General features: G+C 33.6%; 2 protein-coding genes across 4 annotated transcripts; one reads left to right on the forward strand and one right to left on the reverse strand.

The window, feature by feature from the left end:
* Positions 1-1,345: 1,345 nt before the first annotated feature.
* Positions 1,346-3,328, reverse strand: LOC116342451 (sulfide:quinone oxidoreductase, mitochondrial). The gene is made up of 6 exons (XM_031770062.1): positions 3,145-3,328; positions 2,718-3,048; positions 2,505-2,652; positions 2,171-2,433; positions 1,911-2,097; positions 1,346-1,850 (listed from the first exon to the last, which is right to left on the reverse strand). The coding sequence occupies exons 1-6, from the start codon at positions 3,246-3,248 to the stop codon at positions 1,543-1,545; spliced, it is 1,341 nt and encodes a 446-aa protein (XP_031625922.1). The 5' UTR covers positions 3,249-3,328; the 3' UTR covers positions 1,346-1,542.
* A 13,043-nt stretch (positions 3,329-16,371) lies between these two features.
* Positions 16,372-27,951, forward strand: LOC116342555 (neural/ectodermal development factor IMP-L2). 3 transcript variants are annotated; one of them, XM_031770218.1, is made up of 4 exons: positions 16,372-16,745; positions 26,882-27,133; positions 27,244-27,738; positions 27,861-27,951. In XM_031770218.1, the coding sequence occupies exons 2-4, from the start codon at positions 26,885-26,887 to the stop codon at positions 27,867-27,869; spliced, it is 753 nt and encodes a 250-aa protein (XP_031626078.1). In that variant the 5' UTR covers positions 16,372-16,745; positions 26,882-26,884; the 3' UTR covers positions 27,870-27,951. The 3 variants fall into 3 exon arrangements, with proteins under 3 accessions (XP_031626078.1, XP_031626076.1, XP_031626075.1); XM_031770216.1 differs by lacking the exon at positions 16,372-16,745 and adding an exon at positions 22,118-22,295; XM_031770215.1 differs by lacking the exon at positions 16,372-16,745 and adding an exon at positions 23,832-24,492.
* Positions 27,952-27,967: the final 16 nt, after the last annotated feature.

Consider the following 27,967-nt stretch of genomic DNA (forward strand, 5'->3'; position numbering starts at 1 on the left):
ATAAATACTATTTACGTTTATTTATGTGCAAATTCATTTAATATTATTATTCAACATAGAACATGAAAGAGACATATTGAAAAAATCGTGAAAGAGCATTCGTGCGAATTTCAAAAAACTTGGCACGCCCTGATAGTGAGCCTGATATATGAGATACCCTGTATATTTTTTTTGAAAAAATCATGAAAGAGCATTAGAAAAAAATATTGATGCATTTCGGGTAAAATCTTTTTTAACTTGTCTTTTGACAAATGTTACATATTAAATGAATAATTTTCGATCTTCGGGCACACCTGATACCGAAAAATAATGAAATCCCGTACTACCGAATTTTAAATTTCTTCCGAAAAATCATATTTTTCAAAAAGTCCGAAAATACCGAAAATACCGAAATATCCGAAGATCCGAAATAGCCAGCCCGAATCCCGCCCGACCCCGAATTTTTTCGGGTCGGGCTCGGGTGGTCGTCGGTCGGGTGTTCGGGTCGGGGCCCCGTTGCGACCTCTGTACTTCACCTGATCTGTTGTAAGATCTCTCAGTTTTTGTTCCACGTATGTTGCATTCAGAATAAAATCATTAGCTTGCCATGTGCTTAATTGGGTAAACAACTGAAATGTTGGACACTTGACATGAAGTAAGACAATAGATTATTGCATTTTTTTATAAAATCACTTACCCTTTTAATAGTATAACGGACTACAGTATTATTAATAAAATGCAAAAAACATTCTGACATGTCTTCTATTACTTGCGAACTAATATTTTTCCATTTCCCTAGTTCTCTGCGGAGTCTCGATACTATATCCGATTCCCCTCTCCACTCATTCTCAATTTGTCCTCTCTTTGATAAATAAGTCTCTTTGAAACATATCAATTCATCTTTTTTGTTATTAGAAAGTGACTTCAAGAACCTAGTAGGAAAATCAAAAATTTGTTCTGTGAATATTTTAATTTTTATTATAATCAAACCTCTTTTGAAGCCTCTTTTTGTTTTAATAGAAGTTCCAATTGTTCGTCTATTATTCGGATTAGCTCTTGTTTCGACAAATTCCCTCCTTGCTGTTGTTGTTGTAAACTCACATGTTTACAGGAAATGCAGATTAAGGCAACAAACAAAAGAAGCTTCATTTTTCTATGTTTTCCAAGTGCTACGTCCAAATCTCTCTGAAGTACAATCTCAGCTGCCCATATAGAACGTGAACGTAGTGATGATGTGATGTAGATGTAATCATTTTTATCGTTTACATTGATGCAACCATGTACCAATGAATGAGAGACGTTAAGCAAACACGATCATTTCGAATTGAGTCAAATTAAGATAGTTTAACTAAATAATGTGCAGACATTTTTCAATCAAATATAAACTTCTTTTATTATCAACATTTAGTTTGGTATTTTTTTGGTAAAAGAGTAATATTCAGTTTAATGGTAATCGATATTTTCCATATTGAACTACGCATCTCAAATTAAAATTCAAGAAGTATTTGCCTTTTTTTCGACTGAATGTATTTTCTCTTTTCACTGATTTACTTTATTTCGGACTTAATTACGTTTAAAAAGAGAAAAAAGTTTCCGAAAGGAAGCCGGTCCATTCCACCATCCATTTAGCATGAGATGCCAATATAAAAACGGCATAAAATCACGTTTCATCAAAAACATTGAATAACGTTCGACATCTTGCCGAAATGGAAACGTCTCTTTCGGCTGAAGATTATAATCAAATTCCGCCAGTATACACGAGTCGTAGCCAGTGACTAACGGACACGAAGCATATCCATCGTACTCTGAGCGTAGAGGTTTTCCTTTTAAAAAGCTTTCAATGTTTTTATTCAAAACACCAACCTGTCCCGCTGTAATGATAAACGACAAATAAATAGAAGAAAGAGCAATATTAAATGAGAAATTATTACCAATAGCTGCCATAGTTTTGGAATTCGGACTTGATGCACAATCACCAAGAGCAAATACATTTGGATATTTAACATGTTGCATTGTTGCTTTATCAACATCAACAAATCCAGCTTCATTTGTAAGATGTTTTGATTCGAGCAAAACTTGTGGTGGACTTTGCGGTGGAACAGCATGGAGAATGGAATACTGTGAATGATATTTTTCAACTTAATGTAAACACTTGTCTTTTTTAATTAAAAAAAAAATCCCATAAACCTACTTCAATGGATTTCTTTTCATTTGGATTGTCCATGCTGGCAAAAACGGCAACATTCTTATCACCATGCACTTCAATCAAATTTGTTTTTAGATTGACCTCAATTGACCGCCCGTTAGCAACTTTCCATAAAGCATCGGCATAAGCTTTACACCCAAAAATGGTGGGAAGTGATGAGTTATACATAATGTGGGCCTGTTCACGTTTCTTTGTTTTTCGTAAAAAATGTTCGGTAATATAGCAGATTTTTTGCGGCGCACCTGGACCTGAAATTCAAGTTTTTGGAATTTCAAGCTAAGAATTTTTTATTAATGACCAATTTTTTTCTCAATCATACATTTAACTGGCGATGCGGGAAATGTAAAAATGATATTCCCATTTTCAAAACGATTCAGTGCATTCAAATGTCGATCGACGTATTTTGGTGAATAGATTGATGTGACATTTCCATTTGGAATCGAAAGAGCCTCTTCCAAACCTGGAATCTATACACAAATACAAATTCATTTTCGATCGATATTAAAAAAAAAAAAACAAATTGCAAATTTACCTTTCCATAGCATAATTGCAGGCCAACAGCAATAATGAGCAATTCGTACGAAATAATATGGCCTTGTTTGGTAATTACTTCATTATCATCTGGATCGAATCTTACAGCCGCATCTTGAATCCATTTGGCTTTTTTTGGTAGCACAGACGCCATGCTACGCCGTACTTGTGAAAGTGTTTTCATCCCACCGCCGATCATGGTGAACATGGGTTGATAATAATGATCATTCGCTGGTTCCAAAATAATACATTCATTCTTTCCGAAAACAGATGCTAATTTTGCAGCAATTGAGCAGCCAGCCGTACCACCACCAACGACTAATGCTTTACATCTAACAAGCAATGATTCATAATTATTTTATAACCTTATTTTTAAAACACTTATCTCATCGATACATTCACTTTTTTTCTATCCAAATTACACTCACTTGAATTTGTCGTAGGAAGCACTCGTTGCTGAAAATAATCGAATGCTGTGCAAATCGGAAGAAAATTGAATTTTCCGGATATTTAACGATCTGAACTTATTCATTTTAACTTCGGATGAAAACTGCGGCTTTATCTTAACAAAAATGCTTTCTAGCCGAATGTCATGTCAAGTGCTTGTTATTATTTCACATCACGATGACAATTACAAACAAATAATGACATTGGAAATGTCAATTCCATTAAGCATCTACGTATTCGATCTTGAATGGAGGCGGTTAATATGAGTGAAGCTTTTTTTTAACCCATCAGGCGGTTGCCTAATTTCAGTCGACTTAAAATGAACCTTTATATTTTGGTGTTTTGATTACACGATATGTGATGACATTAAACAAAGTTCTTCTTGCAAATATTTTATAAGAAATATAGTCATAACATAAAAATTGAATACTTTTAATCGCGAATTGCATGCAAATGAGATCATAAAATTTAAAACGAAATACACTTTACGTGTTGGAATTGTAAGGTACCCCCCTTAAAATTCATGCGCCTGAAAAATTCGTGATTTTAAATAAAAAAACATATTCAAGCAAAATAAATATTTTTTTATCCTTATTATTTGAAGATATACTTCAAAATAATATTTTTCATGACTTTGTTGAACAAAAAAACTTGGAATCATACTGTTTCAAATATATATTTCAATAGAAAAAATTTAAAATGAATTCAGTAATTTCAATGCTGCAAAAATGGCTACAATTTTTGTTTCATATAAGAAGAAGAATATCATAAAAATATGGCAGCGGTAAAAGATATACACCGATATATTTGATGCACCGGTGCATATGAGGTACCAATTTGGTGTATGCAATGCACTGTTATTATATTGGTGTAAATAATGTACCACTAAGTGGTGTATACGTTACACTGCTGGGACTTAGTCATTTGGATACACCATAAATCGAGAAAGTAGTGCGAGTTTATGTTATACACCACGTCTAGTGAAATGTATACACCAAAATTCAGCGGTGTATCTCATACACTAGATTGATACACCAAAAATTCGAAAAAATTTCGTGATATACCGAAAATATTGCGGATACACCAAAATATACACTACTTTTTGAAAAAAACCGTCATTTGTGCCCACTGAGCATTGTTTATGTATTTGTGTTTATTGAGTCAATAATATTGACAAAGCACTTTTGCTTTCTTTGACTCCAAAAATGTTTGATTACAGTTTTTTTTTTTCGCAGATTGAAAAATAATGTTCATTTATGCCGCGCAAAATGATTTTTTTGTGTTAGTTATGTGACAGATCGACATATAGTATTTTGTAGAAATCTCCCATTACATTTATGTGCTATTGACCAGCTCGTAGCGATAATCAAATACAGCGTTTTCTTTTGTTTCGTCTGTCTGTCTTTCTCGTTCTCACTTTGTTGATATTTAATATTAAATCGTTTGCGTGCATAAGCAAATAGACGGCGTATTTACATTGGCGCGTTATCATCATCATTATAGGCGATACGATTTGGAGGCAAATACAAATTCTATAAACAAAGATGTTACGCAAATTAAATGCGCTGATAAAAAATATCATTGCTTCAAATCAAATTAGAATGGAATTGTGAAGGATTTCGATGTGCTTGCACAAAACAAAAACAAACGTAGGACATGAACCGAACGCATTTTGCCTTTTCATTTACTAATAATAATAATTTACGAAATGAACAACAAAAATCATGTGATATAAATCAATTTTGTGCTCTACTTCAAAAGATTAATCAGCAATTGAAAATGAAACAATGATTAGCAACAATAGATGTTCATTTAGACAAAACAAATGAAATGCACAAACATTTCCAATGATTTGTAAGCCGAAAGTGGTTACAGATATATCAATTTTTAATTGAATTTATTACATACTTCTTAAAGACAACGACTGCACTTCAAACTACGTGACCTATCGCACATTGATCGTCCCTCTCTCGTCACACACACTCACTCTCTCTCCTTCTTTCGCTGTGCACATTCCATCCGAATGAAAACTCATGTTTGGTATTTCGTCTTTTTTTTTGTTTTTGTGTCATGTCGACCCATCCACAACAATGACATAAATGTGTTCGAGCACGAATGACTAACTCCGATAGGATCAATTACGTGACAATCTTGAAAAGCGTTTTAAAACGATTAGAAGTGAAAGAGAAAAACTGAATTTTTAAATCTAACAAAATGATTTCATTTTTAAACTTCAACATTGTTTAATGTGCGTTAGTCATCGCTTAGCTATGATCAGCATCTATAAAATCCAAGTATATCAAGTTATGATTGCGTCAATATGCGTAATTAAGACGTCAATCAAATGGGAATTCACGTATTCTCTACTGTTTCTCCTTCTGGCAAAGTGTATAAAACGCACGTTGGCCACCACGTTCAATGTAATGCGCTTCCAATGCGAACGACTTGATTTTAAAGGCGAGGAAATTTCCTCATCGGGCGCACGAATGACATAAGAAAGTTTTCCGTGTCAACGATTATCTCAAGGTTTCTCGCGTTCAACATTGAATCATCGGATGCTGTTCCATGACGAACTGACCTAAATAAAATTCCTAAATAAAACATAATTCGTGGAAAAAGCGTTAATTAATTTTCTCTAGCCACAAGATAGATACGATGCACGGTATATTCGTCGTTGCCGTCAACGTTGTCTCGTTCTCGTGTCGTTTTTTTCACTTGTACATTCCAAGTGCTTTTTTTGCTTTGACAAGTAGTGATTTATGAAATGCGACGGAAGAAATAAATCTGTTGAGCAGTCTTTTTTTTTCAGTTTTAATGATTTCAAATTGTCCACGAGCAATATACAAATGAAAGACACGATGTGCGGCATTTTATATTGCCGGTAAAAATGTGTAGCACATGTATTCAGAATAACACTTTTATATATGCTATCACTAGCCACTATTCAGTATCGCTTGTAAGATAATTTATGCGCATAGTGCCATTGATTTCGAGGCGATTTAAATTTTCCACAATACGATAGTGAACAACTTATTTTTGGACAGTGATTGTATGAATTCAAATTATGGAGATGAAATGGAGCCATTTATCGGTCGTTTAAATTCAATTTATTATATACGCATTCTTTTTTTCCTTCGCCAATTTTTTGTGCACTCACGTGGTTTATCACGTTATGTCAAAATATATATATTCTCGGTGACCACAAATGTCAAGAAGATTTTGGCATATGTTTATTGACATTTTCTATTTTAATTTATTGGTGACTTTAATGATTATTGACAAAATATATTTACGTAGATTTCATTCGGTAATATAAATGCATACACCAATCTTATCAATATTCAATACCAATTATATTATTTCAATTAAAGCAAAACAACGCAATGACAACATCACGTTTATCAATTGAAACCTAGATTGAAACGCAACAAACAAAAAAAAATGTCAGAGTATAAAATATCCGATAAAAGCTTATCGGGACTGGAAAAAAGTGCTGAATGAAAACGGATTTCGCGATGTGTCTTTAGTTCAAACATTTTCATAGGAATTCGATGCTTTCAGCAAAATAACAAAATCTTTTGCGTAGTCATATTTTGAAATCGCGTTATCTAGAACCATTCGGTGAGAGTAAAATTGAAATGATATGTTTTTGTTTTAAATCGGAAGTGTTACCACCACTGAAGCTCATCAAACAACAAAATAAAGATGTAAATTTTCCTATGGACGCTATCAATGATTTTTTGGAAACTTCTGACGTCCAATGTTATGAAATTAACCAATGAAAATTGCATCATTTGTTTGGCCATACATTTTCTTTAACTCAATATTTATTTTGGACTTTTTTTTTCATTGGTTGATGTTAAATTTTCTCTTATCACTGACGTACAGTCATGCAAAATAAATATTTGATTTAAATCACTTTACGTAATTGTGATTGTATTGTAAAATCCATACAATAACAAAAGTTTGTCAATTGATTTTTGTTCAACCTATAAGAATAAATCGATAAGAATTCTAAAATAACGAATCAAAGTACCGATTAATAATTGCCAATGCAGCATGTCCTATTCGTGTGCACTGCGCATCATTTTAATTGCTTTTACGTTTTGCTCGATTGAACATATAGCAAGATAATGGGCCAATTGACGCAAATCATAATCATTTTATGTTTTTAAAAAGTTCAACAAGAGAAAATGCAAAATCTCTCCTCTGTTTATATTTGATCGTTAATTGTAATTTTTCTTTCAAATGAATGCCTTATCAATCGCATGCCTTTTTACATCTCGTGATGAAGTGTATGTGAGTGTGTGCGTGTGGCATCTTAATGACCTCTGCTTGTGTTGTGCTCGGCCTTATTTCATCGAATAAAAATGCATTTATTTTGTTTCATCACTACAAATGACTTCGATTGTCCTTTAGATGAACTGAAATAGCAATCGATTTTGGCAATTGCCTTGTCAAATTTATTGGCACATATATGTGTTGAAATCAGCTGATTTCGTTTAATATCCGGCCGCGTGTATCTAATGGGTAGTGGCATTTTTGCTACTGCCATTCAATCAAATCAGAAGAGCATTAAGTTAATAATAATTCATTATGAGATAAAATTGAGTTGTTATTTTACTAAAAATCACAAATCAATTTCTTTCCTTTCGATCTTTTGCAATGTGAGCTCAAATGTCATATTCATTTCTAGCCAAGAACGGCACAGAGAACAATTGCATCACAATCATTTTGTGTTATCCGTCATTGTCACGAAATCACAAAAGCGATCGAGTCACAATTTTTCATTTATTCAGTTAAAAGTAACGTTTTGTTTTAATTAGAGAGGCTAGTGATTCATGTCATTCACCCCAAACACATTTTTTGTTGTTGTTCGTTAATCGTTTGTGACGTCAATTAATAAGCTGATTCGGAAGCAGGCAGCAGCATCACCAGCACTAGAACATTCTATTCGTTCCGAAACCGATTATCTGCTTTATCAATGAAATTGAAAAAACTATGAAACAATTTGACGGACAGCATCACTTTTTGTTGTTGTTGTTATTCTGAAATGGAATAAACTTCAGATAATCCGTATATAGCAAATTTCTCACGATAACCATATAATTAACTTGAAAAAAAAAATGATGACAGTAAAGAACATTTCATGTTGTCGCTTCTACCAAGTGTCATGTGATTGATTTTGCTTTATTGATAAATGAAAACGTATTTGTGGGGGAAAGACAAATTACGCCAATTAAACGGAAATCGTTATGTGCACAGTGTTCTCTTTTTTCCATTCATTCTTTGCTTAAGGTCGTACGCGTTTCACTTTCCTGTCGCCTATGACCTATGACATTTTCGCATTAAATTTCTGTTGCTACGCCAGTATATTCAGTTCACTTAATCAATTTTCTCGTTCAATTCCATTTCCGTGCTCAATTGATTGTCGAAAATACCCTTATAACTTTTACATCGAGACAACTATTATTTGTTGAGGAAAGACCAGTTTCTTTAGGTCTTCTTTTAGAAAAAATGTTTTATATCAATTTATCTATATTGAATAAAGTTTTAGCTCAAGCGTTATCATCTTCTATTCAAAATAATATTCGTGTTTTTTTTCGCTTGCGAATAATGGATCATTTTAGATTGTCTATTTTTAGTTATTGTGATTGGTATCTTGTGGGCTTTCTTGATTCAATTAAAGTCACATGAAGTGGAAACAAGCGCGCAATGTGAAAATACATGCGCGCATCGTCGTGGGCAACAAAAATTCGTGTCAACAGGTTGTCGGCTGTCGTTGCATGAGCAACAGACATTTCGAGATGGAATTAAACTAGCGGAAAATTCACGTGAAATATTTTGCAATTGGCGTCAACATCCAAAAAGAAGTTTTTCTTCTAATATTCGCCAATTTTATCGAATCAATTTTGATTGGATTGAAGCAGAGTTTTAATTATTGTTATTAATTGTATCGCAAAAGTGCGTATCAACCCAAAAACTTTTCTCACTCCAGTTTCATCGATATTATCCTTTTTCTTTATCTATTTCAATTGTTTTCTATTGGCTTCGTCAATTGACTCGATTTTCCATTCGATTACTTGCACAGTTGGATTCCACTGTCCTGCACACAATTCACAGTGTCCTGCCTTTTATTTATCGAAAGCAGCATGCAGTCCTCACACATCAAATAATTACGACAATGTAAACAAGTTGAATGGGTAAAAAAGCGAAAGCTAATCAATGATTAATGGAAATTATATCAGAAAGCATTGAATGGGCTTCGGATTGGAATTCCATTGCTTTGGTGTTGGTTGCTCTCTTTTTTCGGTTGTTTTCATTTCGGAAAACGGGAATATCACCGCTTTTTTCCTCTCGCCTTTATGTCGTCGCACTTTGGAATTTCATATCGAAAGAAAAACGAAAAAATGCGACACAACAAAACAAATATTCGTCGGTTTTTCATCCATATTAAAATTCAAGATGCCAAATAAATTGAACTATAAGGATTTCAATTCGAAATTGGAACACTTGTTGTTGTCACGTGCTCGCGCCACTATCACGTGATGATGTGGTCGAACGTGTGGCAACAAGTATTCGCGTGCGCGCTGTTTTTTCATACTCATATCAGCGAATTCCTATGTAAAGTAGATGGGTCGTGTTTACCATATGGTGAAATTGAATTGAAAATTGTGTCGTCGAGTGACTCGACAAATTTGAATTTTGATAGGGGTTCCCTCTATTCGTACTAGTTTTTTTTTATTAACGGACCTAGGCAATGTGAATTTGATTTATTGTATCTTTTGTATCATGTATGAATGACGTGCACACTGGGCCAGTTGTAGACAGGGGAAAAATGTGAACGAAATGCCAGAAATTTCGTTACTTTTATCACCTAGTTTTAAAATTTGATAATACCATATAAGCTGAATCATCATAGCGCCAGTTTCAACTGGCTATACAAAATTAAATTCACTTAAACGGTGTACACTGCATAGCGTAATCAGACAAATTGTAATAAATAAGAAAAATATTGTCTTCTGGTTTTTAAAAAGCCGCTTCAAGCCAATTCCACTTTAAAGTGAATGAAATGAGATTCGGAAAAATGAATTGGCAATTTCTATGCATACGGAAACATTGCATCAAATCATTTGTTCCAGCGCACGACTTGTAAACTTCCGTTTGTAACGGAATATCAAGACAAATATGACAATAATAACAATGAGATGACAAAAAAAATCAGATATGTGCGATAAGATTTATAAGATACAATTGAAATTAATAGGAATGATTCAGTCATATTCGATTATCATATCACCCTCTTATAACTAGCTTTGACTTGGAGTAACCGGAATTGATGAAAGTATTAAAATGTTTCGGGACTTGAGAGTAGACTGGAAATGTGGACTGCTTTTGCTTCAAAATTGTATGAGAATATCATCTACAATTTCTTACATATTTTTTTTTTTGTTATTTTTAAAATTAGCATTTGCAAAAGATGTACTTTGTCACTTGGATAAGCCAGCCGTAACGATCACCGTCATTTAACTATAAATAGAGTTAATCCAACGTCGTTTTTTGTGACGCAATTTATTTTATATTATTCAAAAGTCAGCTAATCTTTAAAATCCACTTTGATTTTGCTCTCGATGCAAATTTTAATGAGAAAAAACAACCAAATATAAATAGAGAGAATAGATCAATAAACTCCATTGTTGTTATCCGTGAAATTAGTCGCAATAATCTTACGTAACATGGTCGATTCTGAAAACATTCATCAGCATTTAAGTGCGTAAAAGTAGAAATTCAAATAAATTCGCGAATTTGCGAGAATAAAATAAATAATTTATTGTCATGAGATTGTTGGGTGAGAGATAAACAAAAAAATTTAAGCAATAAATTCTTGGCTGAAAAAAAATAACAGCCTATGAATTTGTCTACTAATCTTTTTTTTTCTTAAAGACTTTTTTTCGATCATGACATGGAAATTAGTTTTTTGCTCAACATTTTAAAAAATACGATGATTTTTATAAAATGCGCAATCAAAAAGTTAGCAATGGAGTGCAATAAATTTCCAACTTTTTCTAGACAAGTTTCGTTATGTTCCAGATAATTGATGCAAAATTCTACTACACCGCAAATATTGAAGGTTATTAAAACACATTTTTTTCGGATATACGAATAGATTCGGGCTAAATGTTTGTTCAAATCCGAGAGTCGAGCGCTATCCATATAAATACATTGTGACGTCACACATCTTACACAGAAACGACATCTTTGTAAAACAGACTAACTACAATGTAAAAGTATAGCGAGAGGGGAAGGGAGTAAATAAAAACGGGAAACAGATACGTTTGATTTACATTGTAGTTAGTCGGTTATTAATAGATGGCGTTTATATAGTGTGCCCTTATTGCGCTTGACTCTCGTTCAAATCTAAGAAATCTGTTGAATTGAATGATTTGATCAAAACGATTTCAATGGTTGGCCAGTCTAATCACATTATCATCAATTAGATTTTATTTTCGCAATATTATTCCCGATTAATAACAGCTACTTAATTAATTAATCGTTAGACTTGAAACAGCTCTGCCCACCTTATGAACCTAATTATAGTAAAATTCAAACATCATTACGACGAGACAACGATTAGAGTCGAATCAAGTTTTTTGATGGCATGAAAGATTTTTCACTGATTTTATCGCGCTATTCAATCGGAACACGTCATTTTGACGAATAAATATTACTTTTTTCTTCGCGTCTGATGGCGAATCCATACCCAATTACACTAGATCATCTCTATTCTAACGGATCATGAATAAAATAAATCACAAAAATGCAAATTTAATACATTGATAACATGAAAAACAGGAACAAGTTAACAATGTGCACGCGTATTGAGAAGAGCAAAACGTCCGAACACAAAATACTTCGGGTCATGCATGCATCATAACAACAATGACGTTGAATTGGATTGAGAAATCTATGCTTTTGAAATGCGATTTAATGTTTCCGAAAGAGGAGCGTTTGAAATAGAGCCACGCTATTGGCTTAGGTCATTTAAGTTCATTTATTCGCGTTTCAATGGCAATTGAAAAAACATCGCTAACAATTTAGGTTGATTTAAAGCAGTACAAATCTTGAAATCGGACCGATTTTATGTAATTTAAAGGAAAATTTGGAACACATACTCGAACGGTATTGTGTAAAGAACTGATTGTGCGTAAATTGGAAACAGACGCACTTCCTAAACTCCATTTCACGTTAGAGTCACAAAAAATTAACTTGTTGACAAACAAACAAAAAATGCGTACTTGATGTACGTCAATATTGAAGATTTAATCATATCCGATGATAATCTCAACGTTAACTCCCTTCGATCTTCGAATTTGGTGAGTCTTCTTGGCATTCTTTAAATTCTTTTTTTTTTTTTGAGGTTATTGGTGTTCAAACTGGACAGTCCAAGAATAGAGTTATAAAAATATCTCATTGAAATGTGTCGCATTTGTGAAAATCATTTGCAAATAAATGTGCATATATTAAAGCAGTGCCATGGTGAATACGAAAAGAAATGTCTCAACTTTGAATGTGAAATGTCATTGATTTGAAATTCGATTGATTTTGATGTTTTAAATATGTGCACGGTTCTGTTTTAATTGAGCAACAGCTTCCAGTTCGTGTCGTGACAGATCTGTGTATGTGTGTTTTTATCACTTTGACTTTTAAATGTTATTCGCGCGAGTAAAATGGAGTGGATTCGACGATCGATGGCTGGACGGCGCCACATCCACATTTTCATGCAAATTATTGAGACTATTTCTTCGATGATTTATTTTTGGAATTTGCTTATCAATTACTTGCTATCATTGCCGTTAACGCATTTTCATGCCGACAAACAGCGTTGATTCTCTTTTTTCCTGCATTGCTTGACATTTATTCATAAATGAATGATATATCAGAGAACTTTGCCATGTCAATCGTATAATCACTTTCATATTTGAGAAAGTTTTCATGCTCTTGCGCCTGGTTAAATGCAATGCAACAGCAGAAGTAAAACGGTTATTCGTGTTACCACGTGCGCTAGGATTTTGTCGGTTTCCGGCACACAAAAAAAAACGGGTTGACGTTGAATCTGTAAATAGTTAAAAATTGGCTGTTGCCAAGTCGCCGTGATTGAAAGGTGAGAAAGAGAGGCGAGTGTAGAATGACAGGAATAAAGTTACCGTTCGTTTGAAATGAAAGTAAAGTCACACCGTTCGCTATGAGTTTGAATTGCATATGAGCTTATTGAGCATTATATATAATGAGAAAGTTCAGTGATCTCTCTATCAGTCTGATGTAACAAAACGAAAAATTGCATCTAATTGTATGTTAACCGATTCTCAGAGAAACTGTGATAATTCAATGAGTATTACGAATCTTGAATAAAACCCGCCCAGTACGTTGAATGCAAAATCCCGACTTCAGGAAATCAGTTTAAATATATAGACAATTCCGATTCGATTTGAAAAATATAGACTGGAAAATTTCGAGTTATGACATTGCCATGTGACTGCAATAATGCAATCAAATCGAATTAACGACATACGTATTGAAATGCAAATAATTGGTGGTCACGAATCATACTCATTCAGAGTAGTGATTAATGTCATGTGCGTACAAAGACCGGGCTTTTCCATTTCCAGCTTTTATGGAAGTTTTCTCTCTTTCTCTCTCTCTCTCTTTCTTTCGTGTTATAATTTAGATAAGGTCCAACACTTCTCTCAAAAAAATCATTTTCAGTTGATTGATATGTTTCATTATTATTATATATGTTTTATGCGGATACATTCCAAGTGAAAAAAAAAAGACTTTGGAACATTTTTTTTCAGTTACTTAGTAGGAAACTTCCACTTACGACACATTTTTTTCCACACAAATCAACGAGCAATTACGGTCGATTGAGTCTAAGCCGTTTTAAGAACGCTTAGAAATCAACAGGCGGTGTGTGGTGTAGAGGAGTGAAGAGTTAATACAAAAAGGAAAAAACGGGAGCAATACGTAATGATTTTAAATTGAGAGAGAAAAAAATCCTACGTGACAATTGATACACCACATCATAAAATTGACAAACGACAGAGTCATAAAAATGATTCACTAATACACAAAGGCGCAAGATATTAAACGGCCAGCAATAATTACATATTATAAGTGTTTCGATCATTCGATTTTTTTTTCTTTTAATTTTCGTTGCATTTATTGATTCGAATTTTTTCTCCTTTTCTTTTCATCATTTGACCGATCGCGTTGACGTTATAGCTAGTTAGGTTTATTTTCGTTTCGTTTCATCTCATATTCAATTTGTGTGTGCTGCATTAATGCATGCAATCAATGAAATTGTTTCAAGTCAATGCAAGTGAGACCGAAACGAGAGCCAAATATCAAAGAATAGCTGTGGCTCGTTGATGCTATGAACAGTCGTTGCTAAGTGCATGCTAGACTGATTGGCATCATTAAATCGATTGAAAGTAATAAATTGAATGATGACAACGTTTGCAATTCCAATATGTATTGTGTTCTCATCGATATAGTTTTTAAAATTAGCTAGATGAAAATGGTTTTTAGTAATAATCATATCGTGGCAAAAAAATGAACACACACACACACGACACGATATTAAAATAAACGAAAAAGTCCAACGGTTCAATGTTTTTGACTTTGAATACAGAATTGAAACCAATTGAATTAACCAAAAGGAATCTCCATTTTTCTTATGCAATTTCATTTTAAATTTTTTTTTTTCCACTGAATTCACATCGAAATCAGTCCCACTGTGCAATGCGCTGTGTATGTGCAACGATGTATCGTTGTGGTTGCCGTTAATTTAAGTTGAATTTAATATCATCGGAAGATGCAAAGGAGCAGAGAAGGAGAGAAAATAGAGTAAAAGAAAATGGCCATCAATTAAATTCAAATAGAATCGATATGCTAAGAATGTCGTTGATAATTGTTAACGATCCATTATTCTGACAATAGCCATTTAGTGCCATTACATTTCGATTGAGATGAGCATGCATATTATACTATGGAAAACTCAATGAAAAATGCGAATAAGTCAAGGATCAGATTAGATCATATTTTTGCCTGGAGCAACATATAAATGCTTAAATATCTTCCAGCTCAAAATTCATGGAATTTCGTTTTTGACGCGAAATTTTGAGCCCACGTGCGTCATCCAGTTTTTACGTACATATTTAAATTATAAATTTAAAAACATGTTACCACCCGAATAATAAAACAATTCTTCAATTGGAGACAGACTGAACATTTCAACATCACAAATATGTTGAATGACAGTGAAAGCTCTTTGAGTGAAAATAGATTTTTTCTAAGAAGAGGATGACTTATTCATTTTACCACGAGTTCAGAAACTAAAAACTTTTTTTAAATAAGCCTTCGAAATATTCGTTGAATTTTTTCGAAAATTTTATTTGCCGGCAATAGTAATCGAACTAACATCCAGATAACAATCAGATATAAAACTAATTTCGTATGGTAATGATTTCGAGTATATTTATGAATCATATTCGGAGCAGCAATAAAAATGTGGTATTAATACTTAATAGATCAAGAAAAATGTAAGAGGAGCATTTTTTACACATTCGTGAACATGTATCGGATATTAATGATTCTCTCTCTTTAAGTGTGTGTGTGTGCATAGCGAAAATGACGAAAAGGCAAAAAGGAATTTCAATCATCGATTCGATTGTATGGTTTTTTTTCTTTTCATTTTTCTCTTTCTCGCTCATCAATCTGGTATATAGGTTTAGACAGGCAAGCGAGCGCGTGCGGCCGACCGCTTGCATGTGGAATTGAATTTCGTGTGCTGTCTGTTGTCTCTTTGTGCTTGTATTATGGTGTATATAGCGGTTCGTTTCTCTATATTTCTGTCGGGCTCTGTGCACCAAATGTGCTGTTCAGCTAGAGTGTTGTACGGTCATTGGGTATTGTTCTACCGAAGAATTATCGCTTACACATATATATATTGATAGATCGAACGAGGTTTTTCTTTTGACCAATCTCACTGTGCTCCACCATGGCCGTCAGCATGTGAGCATCGGCACACCACCACTACAATCGCTTTTTTCAGCTCTCTTGCTTTCATACTGTGTAAATACCCGCGCTATAGCAGCAGCCGCTGACGCGTGCTTTTCTCTATAAAAGAGATGCTGAAACTTTTTTGTTGTCATTATCAAATTGTATCCACACTCACACAAATCGCTCAATTTTTCATCATCCAGTCAATCAGAAAGAAAGATAGCGCAATCGGCTAGTAAAATTTTTGAAAAATAAAATCGGTTTTTCAATTTATTGATAAAAAATTAATAATTTTTTTTTTCGGTTTTCCGGACAACATTTTTTTAGTGGTGAATATTTTTTTTTTTCGAACTGAACGGTTTTATTATCAGTGCGAATTTTTCGTGTCGTTAGAAATAAATACGAGACAAGAATTTAATTCGAAAAATAAAAATCGTTAAACGTCCTTAAGTGCACTTGTACAAGTAACGAAAAACAACAAATTGTCTATCAAGTTTTTGTCTACGAAAGCAAAAAAAAGCAGGTAAATTCCAAAAATTCATTTTTTTCTTCTTCTTTGCTTGCTAAGGTATTTATTAAGATTTAAGTAAACTGTATAACATTTTATTCAAAGTGTCTGATGCAATTGTCTATATTCAACTATCATAATGCACATTTTGTACATACACACACATTTTTTTCAAGGTGCATATTTTCGTTGTACACTCAACACGGTTTCGACTTTTATTTATAATGACTATATGGCTTTTTTTAATCTATCTTTTTTGTCGCATATTTGTATGGTTTTGGTAAAAGATAAAAAAAAACGACGGCAATTTGAAAATAAATTACGGTGAAAAAAAATTCACACGACATGATTCAACGAATTTTTTTTTATTTGTTATACTTCATACTCAGACATATGGTTAAGTTTCTGATGCAATTTTACTGTGATCAAGCATTATGTGCAAACAATAAATGCTTCATAAGAAATACGGTTGCCAATGTGTTATGTGAGAGTGTGATGATTCGAACTATAATCGTTTCGATTGAATTTGATCTGATTGCGAAACAGGAAATTTCGCAGACATCATGTTCGACAATATGTAGATTATTTTGCGAACTTTAAGATAACCGATCAGCAACAATTCAAACGAAATGTGCAAAATTCCAAGCCAATGAACATTTTCGAAAAACGTTTCTTATTCACACAAAGGGCACACACATCGATTTCATATAACAAGATAAAGTTCTACATGCGCATTCAACAAATGTGTCTGTCAATCATAAATTTGGTAGTGAACAAAAAAAGACGAAAAAACTATCTGTCAATTCTTTGTCGTGCATTTGACTGAAACATTTATATTCAGTGGCACGTTTGTATACTGCAAGTTTTTAGATATGAAAACGCAGCAAAAGTGGTATTTCGTTTCGTTCCGAAATAATTGCGAACAAGTGAGTAAAGAGATGATTTGCAATTGGCAACATCCAAATTGAATGTGATTGATAGGGTTTCGAATCAGTTATCTCCGCTTTTTCGAGATAAGGCATCGCGTTCTCAATTCATATTCATTCAATTATAACCAAATTCATGACTTACAAAAAAGACATTGGCGTCAATAATCGGTTTTTTCTCTTCTTTCATTTGTAAAATGATCAGTTCATAATTTAACATGAATCAACATGTTTTTCATTCGGAAGTGAAAAAAACTGAATAATTTATTGCAGGAGTTCTTATAAAGTGCCGTCGAAAATTGATAAGAAACTATTTTTTTTTCTGTTGAGTGTCTGTCGCTGAACGCTCTTTTGGTCACGTTATAAGCTTACGATCGACTTTCAACAGCATGAAACATATTTCATCAAGTTACTATGTAAATATTTGCTCGTGGCCACACACGCGACTTTAATCAAAGCCGCAACAATGTCGTCACGTCAAAGGCATGGTAGGGATTTTCGATCGTTTTTTTTTCTCTCTCTTTTCATTTTCTCAAAAGGATATCATATAGTGATGCAATTACACATCGTTTATATCGTCTGCGAATTGTGCATCGAACACGATAATAATAATTGTACCGGTCAATATGACTGGAGGGCAAAAGTTTCATTCACGCAAATCATTTTGCGATGACGTCGATGCATGCATGCAAAATGATTCTTTTCAATAACATACACCGAGAGGGGCCAAGCTCATTTCGGCGAATTCATTACATATTTATAATATCAGGTTTTGCAACACTTTCTCACACAATCAAAGAGAAAAACGCCATCGGTTCGGTTGATTAAAAATAAGAAAAAAAAATCATTTTTAAAACGAGAGCCTCAAAATGGCACCAGATTGTAAATTAAACAAATTATTATGGTAACCATTTAAATGAAAGTGAACATTTAAATGATTTATTGTCCGACTTTTTTATAGCGGGTCAACGTGGTAATTATCAAAGCCGGCAACGTCCGATGCACACGAGAAATAATCATCATACAATATTCGTTCATCGTCGTTGTCGTTGTCGTGCCAATTTGTCCGACTCAAATCAACAAATTTGATAATAACCCATACCATTTGAAATGTTCTACCTCAAAAATCACTTATTAATATATATATATACATACACTCAATCGAGATAATTTTATTTCTCGTTTTTGTTTAACTCGTTTGATTTAAATCTCGTGTTCATTTTCATCATATACACCATTGTGTTTAGGTAAAATGATGATAATGCATCGTTGCAACATAGATTCAATTGGTCACTTAAAGTGCTGAGGCACAAACGATTCAGTGAGAATACCATGCCAAATGACATACACACAGTTGAAAAACGTAATGAGCCGTTGTGCTATGTGTGTGAATGAGATGACGAAGGAGGCTTGCGATTAAATTGAGCAATTTGTCCGGTACGTGGTCGAAAGCGAAAAACGTACAACTGTTCGGGCTAAATATACGATGAATTTAACAAGTTAATAGTCTATTGAAATATCATATGAAACGGTCTTGCTACTGTATCAATATAGTATACATATGTGTGACAAAATCCGTTAAGAGTGCGATATATATATATTATATGATTTTATTCGATCGATGATTCTAGTTTATTATTTTTATTCGGTCCATCAGATTCCGTCCGTTCGTTTTTCTCCCTCTCACTCTCTCTTTCTCTCTGTTGCTGTTCAGTTCAAGTATCTCTTGCCATAATTTTTCATTTCGTTTCAAGTGAAGAATATCAGTGTATGTACGTCAAAAAAAGAATTCGAATCGGATATGCATACAACATTGTTCGTATTACGAGAGATACAGTGAATAATATAATGATTGATGACTCTAAATACTTAAAGCAAAGATGAACAGGCAGTTACCGTGACAGCGACGTCAAAAAAATGTGATCGCAACTGCTTCGGAAGTGGCTTAGCAACAGACACATCGCATTTCTGTCTCTGTCTATATCACTTCATTTCTTTTATTTTCAGTTTAAATAAGAAGCTTGTTCTGTTGCTGATTGCTTGAATGTGTGTCGTACCTGTTTTAACCACTTTCATTAGTTCGACATTCTCATGTTGTTTTTCTTTCGTTTTGTGATTGTTTTTTCTTCTTATAATTTCTTGTTGAAGTTGTTGGTTGTCTTCGAGACATGCTATACGTAGCTCAAAAAGTGTGTGCAGTCAGCTGCATGATTTCGTCATTGTTGCTAGCCACACAATATTCGCTTTTTGCTGTCTCTCCAACATCGTTCATGTATACGACATTTCTGTATAGAAACGAGTGAGTGTGTTTATGAACTGTACCGTACATTGCATCTCGCCAGATGCCCATTAAACCATAAATTAAATGTGACTTTTGTTCTTGGATTAACGTAAATTGTCGGTTGTGTCGAGTGTCGCTCACATTCTCACTGTAAATTTCAATCAAAATGCATTTTCAATGTCATTCATTTCAGTATGATTTCGCTCGAATTCGCTAAATTACTACATTATTTGATTCAATGAATTTTTTTTCTATTCGTTTGTTCTTTTCTTTTTAATTCATTATCGTTTATGAATATCAGGCATTCTATCGTTAACACAAAATTATAATTGATGTTATTAATGTGCGAATATTAGACTGATGAAAAGGAAAATTTGCTGCTATTAAAATACATTTTTTTTAAATTCTAACAGTAAGAAATGAAAAGACAGTGGTGTACGTGAGATTTATCACGTGACCAATATATATTCTATTTTAGTACGCTCATTTTTCATCATATTTCAATTTAATTGGTTAACCCGTATAATCAACTCTTCAACACACTACTGATGTGATATATTCGCGTAAGTGGGCGATTTATATTCGTTTTTTTCTTTCCTTTAAAATATCAACTTATGAAAATAGAGACGGAAAACAAAGTCACCGCACTCAATTTTTTTTGCATACGTCATGCTATACATCAATTTAGAAAAATCATCAAATTTACGTGTTAAACAAGTTTTTATTTCTTCTCATTCATTCATGTATCTATTTCTATAACCAAAAGCATAGCAAAAAAAACGTATTAAAATTGAGAAAGACAGACGGCGATGTCTTTCCAAATTACCGAAATTTATCACACTGAACTTGCTCTACAACCTATTTTATGAATGAAATTGTGAATGAACATGTTTCAAACATGAATATGCAAAGAAGAAAAGTCCGCTTAACATCAATGGTCAAACGGGAAATCATGTTCACCACCGTCGTCATCAGAGTTCTTAGAAGATCATGTGACTCATTCATACCGAAGAAAATCAAAGCTACCGTTTTTCTTCGAAAATTGTTTACAATGTTGTTCACAATGGGCATTCAACGAAAAAAGAAAAAAAAAACAATCAAATAAAATAGTTCTCGATTATTCTCACTCGCATGTGTAAACATGACAGATTCATTGGAAAACTTCCTATAGAAATAGCAATTCTAAACAACAAGTAACCATCGAAGATAAATGCAGAAATAAGTGTGGAAAGGACATCAATAAAAAAATAATGCGAAAGAATATGTGTGTGTCTGGACATAAAAGACTTGTTGCTGTATTACATGCGGTTTCTTTTATCGGTGCGGCCAAAAAGTCTACCAAGAATCGAAGCATCAACATTCCATTGTGATGAGTTTGTACGATTAGTTCAAGCAACCGCATTTTTGGATGATGAAATACCTATATGGCCAAAGTACTAAAATACGTAAAGAGAGGTGTGTGTTGTCACGTGCGCGCGCGCTCAAACTATAGCTCGTACGATAGCTACCTCACGTCATACCATAGAGATTTTATTGGACGTTACTGTATCGTACCATTTTTTTTTCGATCAATTTATTTAGAGAGAGAGAGAAAAAAACGAAAGGGAGAAATGTGCCTTTTTGGTTGAATGAATACAATTTCGGTGCATTTCTTTTTGTCAATATACTGTTGGCATCAACACTCACACGTTCACATACACACACATTTATATACGTAGCGGAACAAGAATATGCTTCCATTTATTTGATAAAGAATAAATGCGATTAATTAAAATCGAGATTAAAATGCAAACCGCACACAAAAATTCGAGTATATTGCCATAAATTGAAAAGCAAAACGGAATAACAAAAAAATCAATATCACGATAAGTTCAATTTATTTAATCGAAATCGACAAAATCGCCCGATAATGATTGTTTACAGATTTCGTTAATTAAAAGAAAATCATGTGTAATGTCATATTTCAATACACAAAATATGTTTGTTGTTTCATTTGGTTTTGCTTCTGCACCAGACGATCGGTTTCATTTGTTCACCGTTCGATTTATGTAAATAAATCCGATTCCGATTTGCGATCCAACAGCGCCCATCCATAGTGGTAACTTTTTTCATACTGTATGAGCGCCCTGACTATAAATACGAAGCAAACGTTCAAATTACCGTCAGTCTTCACATTGAATTTCAGAAATTGTGATAAATACGAACGCAATAATCGGTAATAAAAATCCAAGTTTAACTGCAAAAATAAGGACAACTGCCAGAGTAAAGAAAAGAGTTATCATAACAGCAATCTTTTTCAAATAATTTTCTCTTTATTGCACAAAAAAGCGAAGTGGAATTTAATTAAAGAGAAAAATGGTAAATATTTTCAATAAATTTCTCATCCATTTGCAACGATTCCGTTTGAATCGTTAGTATAATTTCAATTCAATTATTCCTTCACAATTTGTTAATTGAAGATTCAAGATTTGTACATAGATTATATAATTACTATACATGCAGCATTGAATCGAACGTATTTTTCCATGTAAATTCAATTAATGCACTGATTGTTATCAAATTTGATGGTGATTTTAAAATTTCCAGATGAAATTTCGTTCCAAATTATGAATTTTGTACTGCAAAGCGCGTATTTGCAACGAAAAACGTTGGATCAAAACGGAAAGAAGATAAAATCGGTTCAGATTCTCTATAAAATTTGTAAACGTCGCAATCGAAGTGAAATAGCGAAGGTTAGAGGTGAAAAAGACTACTCTATCTATAGAGTATATGCGTAGTATTCAGTGACGACGATACTGTAGAAGATTCTGAACATTTTCGATAATACCAAGCTTATAAATCACTGCCAATTAATACACGCACATATACTATCTCCTCCATTCAGTTTGAATCTGGGTTTCAAACGATGTTGCTTTCGACAATTTTAAAATCGTTTACAATGCGGTTGAACGAAACATTTTTTTAATGATTGTGGTTGATATGCAATTCGAATGATCTTTTATTCTTTTTTGAACCAACACAATGCAAATCACTTTATTATCAGGCAATTTATTAAACGAACGCTTCAGAATCATCTTTTTGTTCGGTTAAATGCATTCGAAAAAAATCATATTATCGCTTTTCTTTGAAACGAGATCGAAGTTAAAAGGCTCTCTCACAGGAACGAAGAAGACAAAAATTCCCAACGGAAAAAAGCGACAAAAATTTATGATCGTCATAATCTCAGTGGATTTTTTTCTTACTCTTGTTATAGTATTTGTGTATGGACTTTTTTTCGTGTCTTCTGTCTCATCTTCCTTCGTTAATTCTGGTCACTTTTTTATATTTCGTTTGCTCGCTTAAATGGTCCTAACGATTGCCCGAGAATGGGAATGTGAGAGCGCGCACGTATTTATGTATGTGTGTGTGCCTGTGCGCTCCTCTCTAGGCTGCTGTATGTGTGTATAGCTGTACATTTATGTTGTAACTCCTGTATGCAGTACGATAAGCACCTAGTCTCACATATAACAATCGCTGCCGCTATATACAGTAGTAAAACACATATTTCGTAAAGAAGAACTTGAACGAAAAAAACGAAGAAGAAGAAGAAAGAAGAAAAAAAAAACTAACAAAATCTATATAAGCACGCTTTGAGTCACTGAATGTGTCGGTTTTAAAGAGTATATGAATAAATTTATTGTCGTTCATTCGGTCAGTTAAATAAGAGACAGCATTGGAAACAGTTGAGTTTGATCGTTCAGTCCCGACAAACGCATTTCTTTTTTGAAAACACTCTAACAAAGCAAAAGCTATATCACATTTTATTAAAGAATTATATCTCAAGATCATTTTATTTTTGAGAGAAATTATTTGAAAAAAAAAAAGAAAAATATTTTTTATTTTGCAAAAATAAATATTTAATAAATTTAATTTTGAGTAAAAATTGTTTATTTCAAGTGAATAAGATAAAAAGTGTTGAAAACTGTTTAAAGAAAATAAAATCGAAACACCTTCGATAAATTACGAGAACTTTTCAAGCAAATCGCAAAATCGAACGCAATAAAAAAAATTTCGTTTTAAATTTCATCCATTGAGAAAGAAAATCAGAGGGCCGCATAAAACGTCCACTGAATAAATAATAATCGTTACTTATGTTTTGCATGAAAGTGAAAAGATTTTTCACAATACTATCGATTGCGTTAAGCGATATAAATAACGTTAATAATTCGATTACGTAGCACATAATCGGAGCTTCAGAAGCATCGAAATCATTCTAAAATAAAATAAAATATTTGGTGGGAAAATCCAAAGAAAACGAGAATTTAAATCGTCCAAGAAATTCAACAATTGAAGAGCACGCGATTCGTTTTTGCTGCGAGACATTTGAACAAGGAAGAATAAAATAAAATTCGACATTCAACTGAAAGAGGAGCGCCTTAAATCCAGGGCAAACGAATCAGAAGAAAAATAAAATCAGTATTAAAATACAGTCGAAGACGCACGCGTTATAATCTAATCGTCTACATATTTGCTCTTTTTTACGTTACGAGGAAAAGTTTACTTCACAGAAACTATGGTGAGTCTCATTTCATTGAAAAAAGCCGACACGTATTCGGTTATCTTTCTGATGCAATAGTTTTCGAGCATGTGTTCACATAGTTTACGGTGAACGCGCGTATACCGTGTGTCCTAAGCCAAGACCATTGAACAAAAAAAAATGTGAGAGAAAGAGGAGACAAATATTTCTTCCTTTTCTCATTTGTGAGCAATTGCATATCGGAACATTGTCTGATTTTTTTTTATCTACTATTTCCCATACATTTCTCCTTATTCGTATATATATATATATATATGTGTGTGTGTGTGTGCTCTCTTGCAGTAGAGTGCGAGTCAGTCAGACACATGTCATGTGTAGCGTACATGAGAAAGCATGTTGGAATGCATTTGAAGCACACCGCATGCACTCAGAGTGCGTAGACATATAAAAAAAAATGAAAAAAAGCAACAAATCGAATATATAGACCGTAAATACAGTTGGAATGGTATGTTGCGGCGTGAGTTGCATTTCAATGAATTTGATGTTAAATGTTCTGTTTAAGATCCGTTATAATTTTGTCACATGCGAATTAATCTGCATCTATTTGACTTTAATTAATTTTTTGTCGCTTTTGCTGCCAGCCACATGATTTCTTTGTTTTGCTTCTTCTTTTTTTGGCAACGCACGGTAATCCGTTCATTATTTGATTTTTGTTGTTGTTCACTTTTTCTGTTTTGCATATGAAAAAGGGGGCATTCGTTCGAAATGCACTTGCAAATATGCAACGAGAAACAAAATAGATTGAGAGATTTAAAGAGTTTTCACATTTAGATTTTATGGCGCATGTAACATTTGATGTTATGCTACATATATAACTGTCAATCTGCTGCACTAAATGTGTTCACTTGAGCGATCTGCATCAAAGCTGTTTTTCGTGAATCTTCTTCTTCTTTTTTCGCATTGATATTTAATTTTAAAATTTACACAAATTTTTCTCTGTGGCCGCGTGATGCGTTGTTATTTTTTTGTTCGGCACGTTTGCACACATAAATGACATAAAATATGTGTATGTGTGGCCACTTAATGTAGAAAGTTTTTATGAATGAGAGTCAATGAACTGCATTGCATCGTCCGTTACGTCGTCTCATTTATAATGTGAATGTGCAAACTTGATTGAATAATTGACATCGTTCGATCGGAATTTGTGCGCAATTCTGACTTAAACCAGCCGTTAATAGCATTTAATGACATTCCAATGAGAACAATCGATTGTGACTCGATCAACGAATGATTGCCTCTTGTCATTCATTCATTTCATTTCATGCAATCTCTCTCTTCTCTCTTCTCTTCAATTTGCAATTGTTTCAACAAAGCAACAGCTGCAGCTGTATTTATTGACGGCTGACTGTCTGCTCGGCGAAGTGATTCTGGTAGTCACTTAAAATATCATAATAATAACGATCGATTGCAAAATGTAAAAATGATGTGATACAAGCTATTGTTTGCCTCACATTTGCTTTGCATATAAATAAATCAAGCGGAATTGATTTTATCGAAGACGAGCCCCCATTTAATGAAAATCGATCACACAACCATATCAAATCACATAAGGATATCAATTATTTCATGTTCTTCGAACTTGATTGAGTTGTTAAGTGTATAAAAATAACAACAACAACAACAAAAAACACACTTGTGTTTCTTTTTATGAAAGAGTAATTTATGTGAATTGATTTGCGGTAGACCAGAACAACCGCACAATGGCCGCACGGATTGCATGAGATTTCATTTAATTTATTCATTCTAATTGTGAGTGCAAATGATTGAATTGAGACGTAATGGCGCGCAAAAAATAAACTCAAACGCACCAACCAATATTCAAGTCACTTGCGACAAGACAAGACAAGACCAAACAACAACTTTGATCAATGATCAAAAGTCAATAAATTAACTCCTCGTTCCTCCATTTATGTCAATTGATTGCGATTTAAGAAAATTTGCGTCGTTTGAATTGATCGATTGAAATTGGCGAAGTGAAAAACTTGCCTTTAATTAAATCACAATCGATCGATTTTTGATTGACGCACATTTATTTCAGCACTATTTAACAGTCAATTTGAAAGAAGCGATAAGATTACTGCCTAAAATGATGAAAAAATAAAATTCACATATAGTTGGCGCTACATTCTATGTAATAAGCGTATACTTTCCACTTAGTCCGTTACAACGGAAAATAAGTTTGCATAGAATGCAGCGCTAACTATATGTGAATTTTATTTTTTATCGTTTTAGGCAATAAATCTATGGTTTTCTTATGGCTTCTTTAAAAAAATGCATTTAGTCGTAATCGCTTTATTCTGCAAATATTTTACCTCAAATTTTTACGCATTTTACTAACGTTCTCTTTCTTTTGTCTGTCTCTTTTCAGAAAATGAATTCAATTATCTACTTGAGCTTATTTGCCCTGTTGGCATGCAGCGTGAATGGTCGTGCAATTGATGAGCAACCGGATAACACAATTTCTAGCGATACGGCTTTTGTCGAAGTCAACGAATGGGTCAAAGTGAAGCCCATCAAGATTCGTCCACACACTGACAACACCGTCGAATTGGAGTGCGACGTGATTGGTTCACCTCCGCCAAGCATCCACTGGGTTCGCGGAGACAAGACAATCGATAATGTAAGCATTTTATTCATATATTTTGGTTTCTTCCATTCCCACAGTCATTCGATTGTCATAGACATCCTCTCTAATTTTTATCAATTATTCCTTTTTTTCTGAACAAATAGTTGGACTTCGAATCGAATGCCATTACCGAAAGTAATCCAACGTCACGTGCACGTGCTATTTCACGTTTAATCATTGATCGTTCGGTAGTTGCGGAGAGAACATTCACTTGTGTCGGACGTGCGGGCGGTAAAACTGCCGTGGAATCAACAAGCATTTATCCAAATGAAAATGCCAACCAAGGTGATTTACTGGCATCGAATTCCGGATCAAATGGACTTAAAAAAGTGCGCATTTTATCGTTCTATTCGACGATATTTGCATCGATTGGAAAAACAATTGTGCTTCCATGCAAGGCATCGGGTCGACCAACTGCAGAAATTTACTGGGTCGATACTGAGCAAAATGTAATTGGTTCACAAAATCCACGGCATAAGGTCTTATCAAACGGTGATCTTTTAATTTCACCGCTCAAATGGTCCGATATGGGTCTGTTCCACTGTATTGCACGCAATCCACTCTCAAAGGACACGGCTGAAACATTCGTCTATCCATCGGTAAGTTAACATTTTTTTTTGTAGCTATCTTCATTTGAACGGGGATTGTTTAATCTTTGATTTCAGAGCTTCAAGTCTGAACAGTTTGAATTAACTTCTTCTTTTTTTTTGTTAAATTACAGAGCGATTAAATGGTCCGATCTAAATAGACAGTCGTTCCCCATAAAGTGGACCCAATGAAAAAGTTGAGATGAAATCGAAAACAGGCTATAAGAAAAACAAGAAATTG

The sequence above is a fragment of the Contarinia nasturtii genome, unplaced genomic scaffold (genome assembly GCF_009176525.2).
Source record: "Contarinia nasturtii isolate CC-2019 unplaced genomic scaffold, AAFC_CNas_1.1 Cnas_scaffold_864, whole genome shotgun sequence".
Taxonomy (NCBI): Eukaryota; Metazoa; Arthropoda; class Insecta; order Diptera; family Cecidomyiidae; genus Contarinia; species Contarinia nasturtii.